This window comes from Prionailurus viverrinus, chromosome D1 (assembly GCF_022837055.1).
Source record: "Prionailurus viverrinus isolate Anna chromosome D1, UM_Priviv_1.0, whole genome shotgun sequence".
Taxonomy (NCBI): domain Eukaryota; kingdom Metazoa; phylum Chordata; class Mammalia; order Carnivora; family Felidae; genus Prionailurus; species Prionailurus viverrinus.
This window is the reverse complement of record NC_062570.1, coordinates 14,682,633-14,700,883: the sequence shown is the minus strand read 5'-3', so window position 1 is coordinate 14,700,883 and position 18,251 is coordinate 14,682,633. Positions and strand designations below refer to the sequence as shown.

At 47.8% G+C, this 18,251-nt stretch overlaps 1 protein-coding gene across 6 annotated transcripts; it reads right to left on the bottom strand.

Annotated features, from left to right (window-relative positions):
- Positions 1 to 259: 259 nt before the first annotated feature.
- Positions 260 to 14,450, bottom strand: LOC125176509 (uncharacterized). 6 transcript variants are annotated; one of them, XM_047878066.1, is made up of 10 exons: positions 14,322 to 14,450; positions 12,952 to 13,224; positions 6,428 to 6,505; positions 4,659 to 4,793; positions 4,080 to 4,290; positions 3,276 to 3,460; positions 1,643 to 1,790; positions 1,130 to 1,195; positions 650 to 806; positions 260 to 505 (listed from the first exon to the last, which is right to left on the bottom strand). In XM_047878066.1, exons 5-10 carry the CDS (start codon positions 4,101 to 4,103, stop codon positions 402 to 404), a joined length of 684 nt encoding a protein of 227 aa, XP_047734022.1. In that variant the 5' UTR covers positions 4,104 to 4,290; positions 4,659 to 4,793; positions 6,428 to 6,505; positions 12,952 to 13,224; positions 14,322 to 14,450; the 3' UTR covers positions 260 to 401. The 6 variants fall into 6 exon arrangements, 4 of the variants coding, with proteins under 4 accessions (XP_047734022.1, XP_047734023.1, XP_047734020.1 ...); XR_007156289.1 differs by lacking the exon at positions 12,952 to 13,224 and having other exon boundaries at positions 3,276 to 3,615; XM_047878067.1 differs by lacking the exon at positions 12,952 to 13,224 and having other exon boundaries at positions 3,276 to 3,489.
- Between the last annotated feature and the right edge of the window lie 3,801 nt (positions 14,451 to 18,251).

Below are 18,251 nucleotides of genomic sequence, written 5' to 3'. Positions count from 1 at the left end.
GGGTAAATTTTATGGTATGTGAATTATAATCTCAGAGAATGTAAAGGGAAAAAAAGCAGCAGTGAGCAGATGCTGTAGCTCAAATAGAATGTCATTAATTGATGGCACTGACAAGAAAAGTTTTGATGCTTTGCCATTCATTCATTAGTTAGGGGGAAATAGTCTGACTCTTTTTCCCTCAGGAGTCCTGGAACACACTGACCTTCTAAGACTCACAGTGCATCCTTCCTTTCTAAAAAGGTTACTCACCCTTGCTCAGTTAGTTTCAAAGAGTTGTATTAGGGTCAGGGTGTGACTGGGAAATCCCAGCGGGAAAACTGAGTCTGTTCTATGAGGTAGTTACGGTGGGACCTCAGTTTTAAGGTTCGATATGGGTGCCCAACTGTGCATTTTTGCATAGGTTATTTGGGCGGTTTCTTTCTCCCGATTATTATTATTTTTTTGGGATTTTGAGTCCTCTTGTCAAAAGTACTTCTGGAGCCGGCTTTCAGGCAGCTGGACTGGTCTGTAAAAATAGGCAGAGAGATTATGGGGCCAGGCTGGAGCTGAATTATGTCTGCCCCATGACGCTGGCTTTTTTTTTTTTTTTTTTTTTTTTTTGGCCGTATGCAAACATTATTGTACCTGGGAAGACAAATTTCCTTTGTACCTGAATGTTTTCCTTTGCTCAGTAGAGAAATTTTGTTTGGCTCCCATTTGCTGCTGTTGACCTTGGGCTTACAGAGGTTCAATCTTTCAGAAAACAAGGGCATGTAGGAGGTCCTGGTGGTAGTTTGATCCTGAGGTGGTGCCCGCGAACCCACACTCTTGAGGGGACAGAGAGCAGTCAGCTGAAAAAGGAGTGTACCTTACCCTCCCTGCATGTGATGCTCAGAAGGAGTCACGGATAGAAATGCAATGTCTAGTGCCTAGTAATCAAGGTTTGTTTTCTTTTCCTTTTGGCAAAGGAGAAAACATTTGTGCAGAGAGGTTAACTTGCTCAGAATTGCTCTAGGTTGGGAAAGATCCAGGGTTTAAACATCAGACTCCACTCCCTACAGTTCTCCCCCCACCCACCCTCACCCTGATAGCAAGGTGACAGGTGAAGGGGTAGTCCAGAGGTCTGTCCTCTGCCCACAACAGTTCTTACCAGGGGCTTCTCATAGCCTCTGTGGTGAAGGTCTCCGTAGCATACTTGGGGCTGGGTTCTACAGTCCTGGAAGAATTGCTTGCTGGTAGTTTCAGTTTGTAACCTGGCTTTGAAGACCCTGAGTGTGCTAGAGGGGCACTTACCCTTGACTCTTTTTACCAGGGATTTGGGAGGAGGTAGATAAGACATCTGGGAAGAGAGGAATGCATGTCTGGGGAAATAATGATGATTTTAATTGCTATCTTTTGTTAAGTACTTACCACGTGTCCAGCATATGTTAAGTGCATACGTACCTCACCTCTGTGGTCAGGGACAAATATCAGAGTCCATAAGTGGCTGCAGATTCAGGAAAGTAAAATTTCTGGATTTCTCAAGACAAGTGGGGTTGGGGTGTCCTGGTCGGGTAAACGTTTTCCTTTGTTCCCTGTCTACCCCCATTCCCCTCCTTGGGTTGAGGGAGTAGTTAGGACCCTCATGCTGATTACCTCTAGACAGAGAGCTTGGGCACTTTACCCTGGTCACTGTGCCTCCGTCAAACTTGACATTGCTCTTCCTACCCAGGATGGTCATCTCCTGCTTCACCCATCTCGGCTTCGGATGCTGATGCATAGTGGGCTGCCAGCCAGAGGCATTGTCTTTCTGCACAGTCTGGGTATATTTGCTGCAAGGGGTAAACACATTTCTAGAAGTCAGGACCTATACCTGGGAACAAATCCCGGCATGCCAAATAGAGGGGCACCGGGCCATCTACGTGGTTTTTTTGCTTTTCATATGTGTGTCTGCCTAAACTGTACAGAGTGTTTTCAGGTAATTTCAAGTACACATTTATTTCTCCTCTGAAAATAAAATTTTAATTAATTTTATCTCTGTTTCTTTTTCACACTCCCTAGTTATCATGCTAAGACCCAGCAGAGACGATGCGACACCTGCAGCCAAAGGATAGGGTGATGGAAAGCATTCTAGAACGCCCTGCTAGGCAGCTAGAGACTTGGCTTAGAGAATGTGGTCTTGGGAAGTGAGCTTGGAGGTATGTTTGTTGGGGAAGGGGGAAAAGAGCTTTCTTACTTGCTAGGCTCACATCCCTGTTCACTTCCCAGTGAAGGTTATCCTTTCCTCTACCACTGTGAAATAGGACATTTCTGTAACATTTGTGTGGCACTGTGCGCATATGCCTGGCTCTGCGTTGGAGCTGGGCCTTCTAACCTTTCAGGGATGAGTCAGAGGGAAGTAGAGGGCCATGCTGGGCCCCCAAGGGAAGCAGGCTCTAATAGGGGAGAAGCCAGGACAAGGATGGGCAAGGGGAATGCCCGAATCTCTGTAATTTCATGAGTACCAGATAAGCCTGGCTGCTCTACCTCCTGGCTTGCAGTTTGAGCTCCTGTCTCTCAGAGATGCATGGGGGAAGAGACTTACCCCAGTTATGAACAGCAGGCAGTTTGTCCTTGCCCAAAACTTATGTGAGGTGAGGACGAAATAAATCTGAACTAGTTGAAGATCCAGGATTCTAAAACAATTACTCGTTTGCTTTGTTGCCTTCTATAGCCATGTCTCTGAATTGGACAGAAGACTGAGTTCTAAATTATTACAGATCTTGCTTGACTTATAATGGGGATACATCTACATAAACCTGTTGTAAGTCGGAAATATCTTAAATGGAAAATGCATTTAATGCATCTGAAATACTGAACATCATAGCTTAGCCTAGCCTACCTTAAACGTGCTCAGAACCCTTACGTTAGCCCATAGTTGGGCAACAAAGCCTATTTTATAAGAAAGTGTTCATGTCACGTATTGAATACTGTACTGAAGGTGAAAACCAGAATGGCTGCATGGGTGCAGAAATGTTGTCAGGGGACCCTCGTGATCGCGGGGCTGACTGGGAGCTGAGGGTCGCTGCCACCCATCAGCGTCACCAGAGAGGATCGTACTGTGTCACACTAGTGTGGGGAAAGATCCAGATTCAAAATTTGAAGTACGGTTTCTACTGAATGTGCATCACTTTTGCACCGTCAGAAAGTCGAAAAATTGTAAATGAAACCATCATAAGTTGGGGACCATCAGTACCTTTCTCTTGGGCAATAGAGCCCTCCTCTGGCCCCTTGCCCCACAACAACCCTGTAGCTTGCCAACAGTTCTGGTTACTCACTTGATCCCCTGGCTTCTTTTGTCTGGGTCAGTTTTGAGGACTTGATTCCACCCTGAGGCTTGGAAGTCACTCTGGTATTGGCTGGTGTACTCCATATGGCCTGGACGCACTATTGGTCCTATTTTTCTGCCCTGAATATGAACTGGGAACGTGGACTGACCAAGAAGAGGGCTCTGCAAGGAAATCTGATGAGTAGTGGTCATATAGTCATCACCTGAAGGGAGCAAGAAAGTGTGCAGAGGCCCTCCTCTGTGTGGGAAAGTCTTGAGAGGGAAGATCTTGACAGTAGGACCTGGACCCCAGCCTTGGCTCCTGCACGGCTCATTCTATTTAAGCAAACCTTTCATAAGGGGAATAATAGACCCAATGTAAGAGCATTGCCTCTTACTCCAATCTGACCTTTAGGGTTGTCTCCCCAAGACCAGAACTAAAGAATCCTTAGTGTGGAATCCAGAGTATTCTCCCACCCCTTTTTGGGTCACCAGAGCTTTGAAAACCTGGACTACAGAGCTGCCCACTGGTCTAGCCTAAATAGGGAGGAAGGTAGGCTAGGATGCGGTGGTTGGTGTGGTCTCCTCCCAGAGTGCTCCTAGCTGGCCTCGTAGTCAAATATTGCCTGAAGGGCTCTTGAAGAGACAGGGCTGGGGTCCTTACTGCTTACTGTATTCTCCTGGGCTTTTGTTCCCACCCCTGGGATTAGCCTGGGAGATAGGAGTGCCCCGGGGGAAGGGTGAGGTAGGTGGATTTATACTGAGTGCCACTCATCTATCCTGTTACCCTTTTCGCCATCAAGCTAAGTCTCACCTGAATGGGAGGGTTTCTCCCCATAGTAAGTCACAGGCTGTATCCTCCCGGGCTTATAACATTCTCCATAGGTTGTACTGAAGTGGAGCCACTGAGGCTTGCTGTGCTGGTTGGAGTAGCTTGGGGGTTGCGTCTGGAGTGGAGCCTTGGGAAGGGGCTCCAGGCGGTATTTAATATCTCCTGGGGCTATTTCCTCCTGGGCTTCTGACTCCTGCAAAGCAACCCCCCTGCTGCTGCTTTCCCAGAGTAGGGTCCTTCTTATCTCTCCATCTTAATTGTGGAAGTCATTGGGGGATGGGTCTCTTACAGTGAGAGGTCATCAAAGACAGGCATGTGCTACTTTCCAGCAAGTTCCCTTACTTCGCTGAGCCACAATTTACCTATTTGTAAACTCACTTCCTGGGTTATTGGAGAAGATCTGAGATAAAGTATCCAGCATGGTGCCTGGCATGTAGGAGGCGCTTCATAAGTAATACCTTGTCTTAAAATGTGAACACTAAAATATTTCCAAGAGCGTTTCTGCTGTATCAGTGGCACATGTCCTTGTTGGGTCCACTCTCATCTCACTCCCCACCTTACCTGAACACTAGGATGGCTGTCCCCTGGCTGGGTTTGGAGAGCCAGCCTGTCTTGCTTGGGTGCAGTTGAGGGTGGTGCTATTTGAAGAAGGGTGGTCAAGTGGGCCGGGTCTTCTGTTCCCAGGAGAGGGGGTATCTAGAGCAGGGGGAGGAGTAGTGATAGACCTATTCCAGTGAGTTTTCCCCATTTACCTCATGGCAGCCTTCCCTTACCCGTTACCCCTACCCCACCCCCGTGAGGGCAGAGCTGGGATGTTGCTGGTGGCCATGGTGTTCAGATAGGACCCAAACTGAGTTTATTTGAGGCCCCAGCAGTAAGAACTGGGCAGGATGGGTGTGGGTGTGTGTGTGTGTGTGTGTGTGTGTGTGTGTGTGTGTGTGTGTGTGAAAGCATGTGCAGTGCTTTCTTTGCATTTAAGGGCATATGACATTTCAACAGCAGTTATTTTAAATGAGCATTTCAGGTCTTTTTTTCTTTTCCTTTTTTTGGCCTTGAAAGTAGTGGTGGTTGCAGGAGAGGTGGCTTATGATGACATTGGTTACTGGTGGACTCACTGATTGATGGGCCGAACTCTGGATAGGGGGGTGCCCTACCCTAGGGCTTGGTACAGTTGCTGTGTCTATGTTTCCTAAGAGGCAGAGGAAAGAGTAGTCTCCAGGAGCATAAGAGGTTTAGACCTGAGTCAGGGGTTTGTTCCCTTGCTTGCTTCGAAGCCGTAAGGATGTACCCCACGGGACCTGTAGAAGCCCCTCCACAGGGATTTGCCAGCAGCTGACACTCTTTCAGGGAGAGAGAGGCAGGGTGGCCCTCTGCACGGGCTGCGCTTAGACTCAGCATTTTTGGTTAAAGCGTGGGAGATTGGGAGAGAAGGGGTTGCTGCCCTTTTAGAAGCAGCTTTTCGGCAGGCGAGGAAAGAACCATTTTGGACTGGCCAATGTGAAGTGGAGAAAGCAGGGTAGGGTGTGTGGTGATCTGCAGGATGGAGAAAGGACCTGCCAAAGAGCCATTTTACCGATGGTTGATGTTGGGAGGCTGCAGCTGTAGTGGGGAGCAGGTAAAAAGAACTCTGTGGGGAGGTCTGCCCTTGAGCCATTAAGGTATAAGCCGCTCTGGGTGAGAGCAGTACCCAGGACAGGAAGTGTCCTGTGTCTTCTGCCTGCCAACTCTGTGTTAGAGAAACAGAGAACAGGAGCTTTGGGGACAGGTAGGGGAGTGAGAAGGGGGATGCTGGGTAGGGGGTGACCAGAGGACACTCAGCCACAGTCAGAGAGGTCACAGATATGGCTGAAGGTGGACACTGTGGCCTTCTGGCTTTCGGGGTTGTGATTGCAGTAGCATCCTTGCTTAGCCCTGCCGTCTGTTCCCAGCTCCTGAGTGAGTGCCCATACTTTGGCAGATTGGCATTGGTTCTGAGGTTTGGTGTCTTAGGTTGCCAGGGTCCTCCTCATTGAATATGAAAGCCACCCTACTGGCTTTGGGAGGGGAGGTGGAAGTGGCTGTTTCCCTAACAACAGACTCCTGGGACCAGCAGCTAGGGGAGGGGGCGATTATGGAATTGGTCAGGTCTCAAGATTGTTGGATCTTATCTCTGCTACCATTTCTCAAGTCCAATTCTGGATCTCCACCGTGTGGGAGATGTGTGTGTGCATGTGCATGTGCCCTTCAGAAACGTCTGTGGTTTCCTGCCCTCATGTCCGCTGTGCGTGCGCGCGCACACACACACATACACACACACATACACATACACATGCACATATATACATACTCACCAGATGTCCTGAGACAGAAGGTTGACCTGCATCTTGTCAGCTGTATGGATTTGCCAGTAGCTGACACTCTTTCAGAACCTGGAATCATAAAACAGGAATGTCAGAGGTGGAGGATAACATAAAGGACTTCTATTCATGACGCTTTCCCCACACCAATTAATTTAAAAGTATTTTCCATCAGTTTACTAGTTCAGCTGCTATCCCAACCTTTGGTCCTATGGAAATACACTGCTAATTATATGAATCCTAGAATCAAAGTTAGGGTCTTAAAGAGACCTGATTCTCCCATCCACTCTACTGCTGGAGTCCCCTTGCCAGGTCACATTTCAGGAAGTGCCACTCCTACCCATGTTTGAACACTTTCTCCCCTGTCACCACTTCCGGGGACATATGTAGCCCATTCTTGGACAACTCTAGCAGTTATGTTAACCCTGTGGCTTCACCATTTGCCTGAATTTTCCATCTTGGGGCTTACAAAAACAGATTGGTAGCCCCTGTTCTACCTGACAGCATTTTAAATGTGTTGAAATAAGTTTTTCCTTCTCTTCCTAGAGTCATAAGTTTAAGGTAATAGGAGGAGAGTTTTGTACTGAAACTTACATCAGAAAGGAAGCAGACAATTTTTGCATAAAAGGTAGTAGGAAATTAATCTTTATACATAGGGTCTACTTGTGTCTGTACACTTCACATAGGGCCTCTTCCCTCCCCTCCATCCCCAATCCAGCAACAGAACGAAGCATCACAATTCAGCCAGAGGCTGACACAAGAGGAGGGGCGGGAGGAAAAGGATGAAGGGCCATAGGGAAGGACTGAGGTGGTCAGTCCAGATGGTATGGAGGCATGTTCACTGTGAACCTTTGAGGGTGGCCTGAAGGTGGGTCCTAGAGTCATAAATGAAGCCCAGGGACAGACTAGAGAAACTATTCTTGAACATGCCATCCTGCAGGTGCTGTGTGAGTTGGGGAATATCACATGAACCTGAAGCAGGGACTGAGGGGGGAATCTCTGGAGTTTATTGTGTTTGAGTAGCTGACAGTAAGACATTTTCCCCTTTAACTGTGGCACCTCCTTTATGGTCGGGAAGTAATATCACAGTTATGTTGACATTGTAGGAAAGCTGCTGGGCCCATCTTACTTTTGTCTAGTTTCTTCAACTGTGACTTTGAGTCCCATACTATCTTCTCTGAAGTCACTCTGGTTTGCTGCCCCTTTTAAAGCACAGCACCTGGCTTGGGTCCTAAGGCGCAGGGTATTCTGATCAGAGGACTGATCATAAGACTATTACTTCCCTGCATCTAGATATTATATTATAATCAATGTATTTATGGTTGAATTAGTGTCCATAGTGATCACATCCCACCATTGATTCCCACTGAGAAAACCATCGTCAGAAGTTCCCACTGCTCCTTTACACGTGTTGTGAGAGGAGATGGAGCCACGTTACCCCCTTTGCCTACTTGGGCAGCTGGCATTTTGGGCCACTATAGTTAACTCCAGCCCCTAGAAATCCCACTGTCTTGCTCTTTGACACTTTCTCATCATCTAAGGTAATGGGATGGTGGACCTTGTCCTGGTTTTTCTTGGTGCAGGAGAGGAGGAGGCTGGAATGGGGCTTATCTGGGCCCATTCCTTCTCCTAAGGTTCAGCCAACATGGTCTCATGCTGGAGAGGACTTAACTTCTGAGTTACAAATTAGAAGGTCTTTCACTGTGGAGTTTAGAGAAACTTTTGACAAAGACAAACTCAAGCAACCACTTGAGTTGCTAGGAGACCTCTAGGGGATATGGCAGGGGCTAGAAGGGCCTTGTCTTGCCCGGTTCTGCTTAGGGACTCAAAATGCAAACTTGTGCTGCTGCTGTAAGTGCAGGGTCAGCTTACCAAGTGAGCCTTTTTTCTGAGTTTTCATGGCATTTTGTAGTCAACATTCATCATGCTGTTTTGTGGATCATGAGGTCCTCTGGCCAGGACTCTTAGTCATTTTCTTATTTTTATTCATATTCTTATTTTCTTAGGCCTTTTGCTCATTTTCAAATCCCAAGCTCCTAGACTAAGGAATTATACCTTAGAACTAATAGCTGTCCTTTATTTAGTGCTGCTATGGGCCAGGCACTCTCCTCTATACATTAATTTCATAAAAACTCAATAAATTTGATGTTAATGTTTCCATTTTGTAGACAAGGAAGCTGAGGCTACAGACCACAGAGCTTCTAAAGTCTATGCTATTTGTCTCAATGACTGAATGAATAAGTCTTGTGGTTACTCTGGGTAAGAGTAGGCCAAAGTTGGTTCATTGCCTTCCGGTTGTTCCCCAAAACTTCTTAGTGGAGGTTTCTAATTAGCAGAGCTAATAATTGATTGTCATGTATGCAGCATTAGATGAATGCTTAATTAGTACATGGACCTCCTGTCAGATATTCATGGAGTGGCTCTGCCAACCAACCCAGTACCAGTGACAGGTAGTTTGTAGCTTTCATGGGAACAGGGTAAGGGAAGCATGATTATCCCAGTATTGATGGAGAGACTGAGGATAGGAATGCCCCCAGGGTCATGTGGGAGGCAAATTGAGGAGGAAGGCTTTATCTACAACATGTGTTGAGTCTGCTCAGCATTCTGTCAAAGTCCTTTGTGACCTGACCTGGACCCTTTGTGACCTGACCAGGGACCCTTTCCCTGGAATTTCTGGACTTCTCACTTGCCTGATCAAACACCACAGGTTCCAATCTCTGTGTTTTTCCAAGCTGCTTCTGCTATTCTGTTTTTTTCTCCCCATAGCAGAACCTTACTCATCCCAGATCAAGTGTTTCCTTTATGGAGTTTTCCCTGGCTTCCTTGCTATGGACAGAATGGCTGAATTAAGTGCTTCCTATTTATGTAATATTTGTAAATATTTATACACTCAACATAGGATCACCTAAATCAATAAACAAATATTAAGAGACCCAAAGGGAGAAATAGATGGCAATACAATAGTGGTGTCCTTTAATACCCCATTTACACCAATGGATAGATCATCCAGACAGAAAATCAATAAGGAGGGGTGCCTGGGTGGCTCGGTTGAGCATCTGACTTTGGCCAGGTCATGACCTCATGGTTCATGAGTTCGAGTCCCACGTCAGGCTCTGTGGTGACAGCTCAGAGCCTGGAGCCTGCTTCAGATTCTGCATCTCCCTCTCTCTCTGCGCCTCTCTCACTCACACTCTGTTTCTCTCTGTCTCTCTGTCTCTGTCTCTCTCTCAAAAAATGAATAAACATTAAAAAAAAATCAATAAGGCCTTAAATGACACATTAGACCAGATGGATTTAATAGTTATGTATACAGAACATCCCATCCCAAAGCAGCAGAATACACATTTTTCTCAAGGACACATGGAACATTCTCCAGGATAAATCATACGTTAGGCCACTAAACAAGTCTTAATAAATTTAAGAAGACTGAAATAATATCAAGGATCTTTTCTAACCACTATGGTATGAAACTAGAAATTAATTACAAGAAGAAACTGGAGAAAAGAAAACAAGAACACAAATATGGGGAGATTAAACAACATGCTACTGAACCAGTGGGTCAACAAAGAAGTCAAAGGAGAAATAAAAACTTACCTTGAGTCAAATGAAAATGGAAAAATACAACATACCAAAATTTATGGGATGCAGCAAAAGCAGTTCTAAGAGGAAAATTCATAGTGATACATGCCTACCTCAGGAAACAAAAATCTCAAACAATCTAACTTTACACTTTAAGGAACTAGAGAAAGAACAAATGAAGCCCAAAGTTAGTAGAAGGAAGGAAATAACAGATCAGGGTGGAAATAAATGAAATAGAGACTAAAAAGATCATACAAAAGATCAGTGAAACTAAGAGTTGGTTCTTTGAAAGGAAACAGAATTGATAAACTTTTAGCTAGGCTCACCAAGAAAAAAAAAAGAGGGCTCAAATAAATAAAATTAGAAATGAAAGAGGAGACATTGCAACTGATACCACAAATACAAAGCATCATAAGAGCCTACTGTGAACAATTGAACATCAACAAACTGGACAACCTAGAAGAAGTGGATAAGTTCTAGAAACATACAAAATTCCAAGAGTAAATCATGAAGAAATAGAAAATATGAATTGATTGAAGAGGAGGGAGCACCTCCAAACTCATTTTATAAGGCTAGCATTGCTCTGATACCAAAAACTGACAAGGGCACACCAAGAAAAGAAACTTACAGGCCATTATCTCTGGTGAACATAGATGAAAAAAAAAAAATCCTCAACAAAATACTACCAAACTGAATTCAACAATACATTAAAAAAATTACACACAGTGTCCAAGTGGGATTTATTCCATCATTGCAAGATGGTTTGACATCTACAAATCAACATGGTACACAGTAACAAAATGAAGGATAAAAATCATATGATCATCTTAATAGAAACAGAAAAAGCATTTGACAAAATTCAACCTCCATTCATGATTAAAAACTCAACAAAGTGGGTATAGATAGATGCCATGTACCTTGACATAATAAGGCCACACATGACAAGTCCACAGCCAACACCATATGCAATGATGAAAAGCTGAAAGCTTTTCCTCTAAGATGAGGTACAAGACAAGGAGGTCCAGTCTCACCATTTTTATTAAACTAGTATTGGAAGTCTTAGCCAGAGCAGTTAGGGAAGAAAAAGAAATAAAAAGGTTTCCAAATTGGTAAGGAAGAAGTAAAACTGTCACTATTTGAGGATGACGTGATTTTGTAAAACCCTAAAGACTCTACCAAAATAGTGTTAGAACTAGTAGATAAATTCAGTAAAGTCACAGGATACAAAAATCAATTTATAAAAATCTGTTGGATTTCTATACACTAACAACAAGCTAGCAGAAAGAGATGTAAGAAATAGGATTAAGAAAATAATCCTATTTATAATTGCATCAGAGAGAATAAAGCACCCAGGAATAAGTTTAACCAAGGAAGTGAAAGACCTGTACAGTGAAAACTATAAGACAGTGATGAAAGAAAGTGAAGAGGATACCAATAAATGGAAAGATATTCAGTGCTCATGTTAGAAGAATTAATATTGTCATAATGTTCATCCTACCCCAATCTAAAGATTCAGTGCAATCCCTATCAAAATTCCAACGGCATTTTTCACAGAAACAGAACGAACTCATAAAATTTGTATGGAACCACAAAAGACTCCAAATAGCCAAAGCAATACTGAGAGAGAAAATCATCACATTCCCTGATTTCAAACTGTATCACAAAGCTATAGTAATCAAAACAGTATGGTATTGACATAAAAAGAGACTCATAGGTCAATGGAACAGAATAGAGAGCCCAGAAATAAACCCACATATATATGGCCAATTGATTTATAATAAAGGGGGTAAGAATATACAATGAGGAAAAGACGGTCTGTTCAATAACTAGTGTTGGGAAAATTGGACAGCCACATACAAAAGAATGAAACTAGACTACTACCTTATACGATTCACAAAATTTAACTCAAAAGGGATTAAAGACTTGAATGTGAGACCTAAAACCATAAATCTGGAGAAAACACGGGGAGTAAGCTCCTTGACTTAGGTCTTGGTGATGATTTTTTGATCTACCTCCAAAAGCAAAGGCAACAAAAGCAAAAATAAACAAGTGGGACTACATCAAACTAAATAGCATCTGTCCAGCAAAGAAACCATCAACAAGGTGAAAAGGCCACCTACCTTTGCAAACCTTATATCTGAGAAAGGGTTAATATTCAAAATATATAAAGGACTCATACAACTCAATAGGAAAAAAAAATCCAATGAAGTAGTGGGCAGAAGATCTGAATAGCCTTTTTTTTCCAAGGAAGGCATACAGATGGCCAACAGACACATAAAAAATGCTCAATATCACTAATGATCAGGGAAATGCAAATCAAAAGCACAATGAGAGATGGAGTGGGGACTGTTGCTGCTGAGTCCCCAGAATGCATAACTACTGGTTCCTGATGTAGATTGTATGCATTTGTATATTACTTTGCAGCTAATTTACATGAACTTCGCTGGATGATAGGACATAGAAATTCCCCAATATCTGTAACCCCATTCCCATCCTACAAAGAAACACAGTGGTCTCTATACTTCTGAACTTAGGAATCCCAACTCAGATAGGTGGAGAGAAGGGGGATCCCTAAGAGCCTTGCATCAATCAGGTAACAGCACAAAAGGAAGGGATCCAAGAGTCCTGCTACCCTGGGGCTGACCGCTCCAATTTCTCTTCCTCATCTCTTAGGTTGGGGATGGGAGCTTGTGAAATGTCTGTATCGATTTTGCAATTCAGGCTAAGGAGTCATCTTGGGGAAAGCGGGTAAAGGAGAGAGGCTTTGCAATCTATGTGGGCCTTTCGGAAGGGCAAGAGGACACCCGCCAGAGCAGTACGAGGCAGCCAGCTGGATGGGGCTGTCCCGCTGCAAGGTGGACGGGCCGAGGCACGCTGCTCCCTGTTGCCATTTGCTGGACACATGTAAAGATAGCATCTTACTCCCCTCAGGCTTCTACCTTTTTGCTGAGCTGGCTCTTCTGTCTTCCTTTTTACTGTTCCTTTTGTCAGGTGTCTCCCCGCCTTGGGAAAGTCCTGCATCCCTTCTGTCCCCAGGCTAGACTGTTGACATGCTGGTGCTCTGGCCCAGGACAGGGGCTCTGCCTTTCTCTCTTGGTGCTGACTGAAAGGGCGTAGCTTCACCTCTGCTTGGGGACTGAGAGAAGGTTGCTTGTCTCTATGCTCAGAGCATCTCCACTTTCTCCCCAGGCTCTCTGGGACCCTGTACTGGCCTGTGATTAGAGAAGCCATTTATTTTCTTGTCCAAACTAGGACACTTCTGAGAGTAAATGGTGTGTTTGTGTGTATGAGCACACATGTACTATTAATAATTATGCCGAGACAACACGTGTAAACCAGGACTGTCCCCGGTAAACTGGAATTCATGGTGAGCATGGTTCTGAGGGTCTGCTGGCCTTCCTCTCATCCCTAGGGGAGGTGTGGAAGGTGAAGGCAGCCAGCAGAGGCTACTGCGGCACCAGCTCCGTGTCTCTGAGCTTGGAGAGCTCCCTTTGCCACTGAAGGGTTGCGGGAAGGAAAGGCTGGGGAGCAGAGGCTGGGTGTGGTGGGGGAAGCTGGTTGTGGTAAAGGGTGCATCCCCTGCTGGTGAGGTAGGAGACAGTGAAGTCTGGGCTCATCTAGGCCTGTTACAAACTAATAAGAAGGCTATGTGTTCCTTCTAGTGGAGCTGGGGACAAAGCCCAAGCCCCTGCGGGCCTGGTTTCTCAAAAGCTCCCTGTAATTCCTGGATCGGACCGTGCCTCTCCTGAATCCCGGCGGTTTTTTTCCTGCCCCTTCAGACGATGACTGGGCAAGTGGGTTTGCGGCACTACCAGCTCCTGAGGCTGGCACCTGCCTAGGTGAATCAGCAAGAGGGCTCATGGGGTCAGCCCAGGGACATCCTGTGTCAGAGGGGACTGTAGGAATACCTAGAATCTTCCCTGCCTGACTTGCAGATGGAAAATGCAGACCAGCCATGGAGTCCTATGAAGGAGAAGGGCTCTCCTGGAAACTTCTAGCCCTCTCTCCTCATCTAGTTTTTAACTCTGGCAGCAAGACTCCATTTCTGTCTCCCTGTCCCCCCCTACCCCCACCCCCCCACCCAACCCGCCCCGCCAGGAGGACTTCCCTCCCTTGACTCTTAAGTGCACAGTTGGGAGACCTTGTTGCTTGTGGGAGGAACGGATCTCTGTAGGCTGAGGTCCTTCCTCTACTCTGGCCTGGGGAAAGCCTTGGTGGCTGAATGGAGTCTGATCCCCCGCTCCCCAGCCTGTGATGTCCTGTACTGGCTCACACCAGCTCCCGTGTCCCATCTCCTCTCCCTACTCACCTTAAGGGAAAAGTAGTATCTGACTTTGCAGACCATGTGTTGGTGATCATACCCTAGCTCCTCAACCTTTGGCCTCAGTGATGGTGAAGGGGGAGGTGTTCTAAGCAGGCTGTGGGTAGAGCTGCTCTGCCTAAGCAGAGAATTCTGGAGCCGCAATGGGTATCCAGGGTAGCCACAGGGATTACCATGGCAACACGAAAGGCAAGCCTAGTGGTGAGGAGGTGGGGTTGGAGCAGGATTCCTGGGGTGGTCAGAGGGGGGCTTGAGGGTAAGAGAGATGAACCCACCCCTGCCCCTGACAGAGGCCAGTGTGCCCCCTCCTGTTGCCCCTGGTCAGCCGGAACCCCGCCCTCTCTCGCATGCTTCTGTGAAGTGCCCAGCCTGGGCAGAGGGTCTGCTGGTGTGTGGAGAGCTGGTGGCTCTAGAGGGGGGAGGGGAGCCCAACTCAACTGCAGAGATTTGTTTTCTCAGTCCGTCCAAAGAATGGCAATGGGTTTTGGACTGTTCCAGCTGCTTCTCTACCTGGGGGACCTTGAGCCATCAAAGTTAACCTAGACTAGTAACCAGGGATCAATTACTGGCCTGTAATGTGCTTTCCAACTTCCCTTGCAAAAAGCAGCCTGTTTGGACAGAAAATGAAAGTGCTTTTCTTGCTCTCTGGTGCCACTGAGACAGTCTGACGCCTGCCCTCCCCACTGCCGCTGCCCACTCCTCACTCATTGCCTCCCTCCATTAGGCAAGGCTGAGTTAACCCCTTGGGCACCAGGTTTGGGGTGCCGGTGGGTTGCTGTTGCTCTCTCCAGACCTGCCCCTCCTCCCAGCTCAGTTCTCAGGAGCGAGGAGCAGGCCAAGTCCAGTGCCTGCCAGCCTCCTCCCCACCCTCCCTCTGCTGCCAAATCTGACTTTGATTAGCGTGTGAGGGGGGAAGAAAGCAGGAAAATAGAATATTAAAATCTTAATTCAATTTAAAACACTGTCATTCACAGGCATGCCAAACAGTGAGATGACTAATTATTATGCAAATGAGGCAGATAGAAAAGTGATTAATAATTGCACAAATTAAAAATTATTGTAAACATCCTGTGACGAGTGATAAGTCCGATGGAGAGGCGAGGGCGGTGGGCCGGGGAGGCCGCGGCGGAGCCGGCTCCTGCATCCTTATTTCCTCATTAGGGGGATTTAATTAGTGCCTGATGATGGGGCTCAGTGCTGCCAGCGGTGGAGGAGTGGGCGGCCGGCATCGGGGCTGGCCGCGCTGGTGCTCAGTCCCTTTCCTGCTCCTCCTCACCGCCCCGTGGCCAGGCGGGAGCTGGCTGAGCATGAGGAAGGGCTGGGGTGGGGTGGGGTGGGGCGGTGGGGAGGCAGGCTGGCCACCCTGAAGGACCGGTGCAGTGCAAAGTTTCTCTGCTGCTTTCTGCTGGCCTGTACCAGCCGCTGCCTCCGGTCTGGGCCAGGGGCAAGGGTGAGGAGGCTTATCCTGGTTCAGCCATGCAGATTCCTGAGGTCCAGTGAAGGGACACATGGAGCATCACTACAGTGCTGAGAGTGAGGGGCAGTCAGGTGCATGAGGTTGCCTGGGGGCTTGTGCTTACTCTGGGTTTGTTTTCCTGACTCTGGGGGTGGCACACAGGGACCAAGTCGGGGCCTTGGGCTCAGTGACCTGCCTTCTCCATGTCCAGCCTGCATGCAAGCTTCCTCCAGATCGGGCACGCTTAGCAGCTGCTTTGGCTCCAGTTGACTTTGTTGCTCTAGGCTGGGGGCAGAAGTGTCTGAGCTCCTCTGTCCCAACAGTGCCACTGGTGCTTTTCAGGGCACAGGCCATCCTGGGCCCCATCCGCTGAAGTAGGGCGACAGCTGATGCATTCTCCTTAACAAAACCTATCTGCTAGCTAGAGCACAGTGGCCTCCTGCCAGGCCCTGAGCCCTGAGCCCTTAGCAGGAGCGGGGGAGCTGGGGCCAGGCCTAAGGTGAGGTGGCTGATGTGGCCCGCTGCTCTGCCCCCATCACCATGGGCCTTAGGGAGAAGGCCTTCCATGTCCAGAGAAGACCACAGATCAAGGCAGAGGTCAAGGCCTGCTGAAGAGCTATTGCCATTCAAAGGAGCAGGGCCTGCTGGACATGGGGAAAGCTTCTGGGGAGGACTAGGATGGGGAGCTGGTCTTTGAAGGATGGGGAGGACTCAGAAAAGCGGGTAGGAGATGGGGAACAGGGGAGTAGGTTATCCAAGCCTTTATTTTTTTCCCCAAGGAGTCCAGATTTCCTAACAGCTGTTGCTATCCAGGGCTAAGAAACTGAGGTTTTCATAAGTAAAAGGTCCAGCCTGTGTGTCCCCAGATTTCTCTTCCTGAGAGTGGGAACCAATTATAAGCTGGGAGCCTTTGTTGTTGACAAGGTGCCTGCTTAGCCCCACTGAGTCTTACTGCCTCAGTCCTGCCTCCCCTGTGCCCCAGATGTCCCTTCGCCTTGGGGGTAGATGTAGGGCCTGGGGCCTGAGTTTGAGGGGACTGATCCTAGACAGGGAGTTGCTCCCCTCTTTAGGGGTGATTTTCCAAACCAGGCTGCACGTTCCCCTGAGGCAGCCACCACACCGGGAAAGCACAATTTGGTGGTTGCTGCTCAAACAGTTGCTTACTCCCTCTTCCAGGGCAGGGTAGTCCTGCTGCGGCTCCCCTGGGGCAGGCTGCATCCCTACCCACCCATGCTCCTTTTCAAGAGAAGGGCAGCCTAGACTGTAGCACTTAGTGGAACCCATGCATGCCCCACAGGGAATGCCTAGTCATCTCCAAAGGTCCTTAGTTGGCATGATGCCCTCTGAAATCCCCGTGTGCCTAGGAATGCCCATGTGGCCTTTGCTCCCTGGGACACCCCAGAGTTTCCCAGTAACTTTCCAGTATGTCCCCAGCAACTCCTGTTGCTTTCTTATCATGCCCCAGTATCTTTCTGATAGAATCCCTGTAAGGCCCCAGCACTCATGAAATCCCAGAACACTCTGGTATCAACAGCCCAGTGTTCTTCAGGATTTCCAATAGAGTTAATCAGTTCCCAAAGTGCCCCTCCTCCCCACCACTGCCAGCTGGGAACAGTGGAAGGGGATCTGCTGCCCTCCACTCCCTGGGCCCTGCCACCAGGAAGGGAGAGAGGTTCTTTGCCCCCAGCCTCTGCAAGACACCTGGGCTTCCCTCTAGTGGGAAGTGGCAGGAAGGGGAAGGGAGAGGAAACTAACATCTGTTGAGTGCCAACTATGTCTTATGCATTTCATTTAGAGAAGTGAACTGATTTTTTCCAGTCATTAGGTGGCAGGAAGAGACCTGAGGGCAGCTCTCTTGGGTCCTGCTGCACCCCTGCAGAGAACCAGAGGAGGCAAATCCCAGGGGCCGGGGATGCATAGGGTGAGGAGAGGTGGGTCAGTGGTCTCTGGCCTCCTTCCTTCCCCCTGCTAGTTGTTTTAGTTGTTTTCTCGGTTCCCAGGAAAGGAAGGAAAGGGGTTATGACTGGTTAGGCTTCTTTTGGAATGAAGCTCTGGTTCCTGGGAACGTTGTGGCTCTCAAGTGGCTGCAGGTGTCAGATCACACCCCTCTTCAGGTGTCAGGTGCTCTATCCGCAGCCCACCAGACCCGCAGACTGGTCCATATATACCCAGTTCCAGGGACAGTCTGAGGTTCTGGGCTCACCCCTGGCCCTTCCCTCAGCCCTGGCCATAGCCCCGGGCGCCAGGCTCCAGGTTAGCGTCAGCCTCCCCTAGCCCCTCCCTCATGCTAGCTGTAGATATGCTGCCCATGTCAGCCGCCCATCTGCTTCTCTTCCCCTGGCTGCCTTCCCGGGCATGGGAGACACTTGCAAGGTGACTTTGAACAGTGCAGACTCAGCGGGAAGGGGGATGGGAGCAGCTCTGCAGGTGGGGAAATGTGAACTAGACGGGTGGGGGCCTTT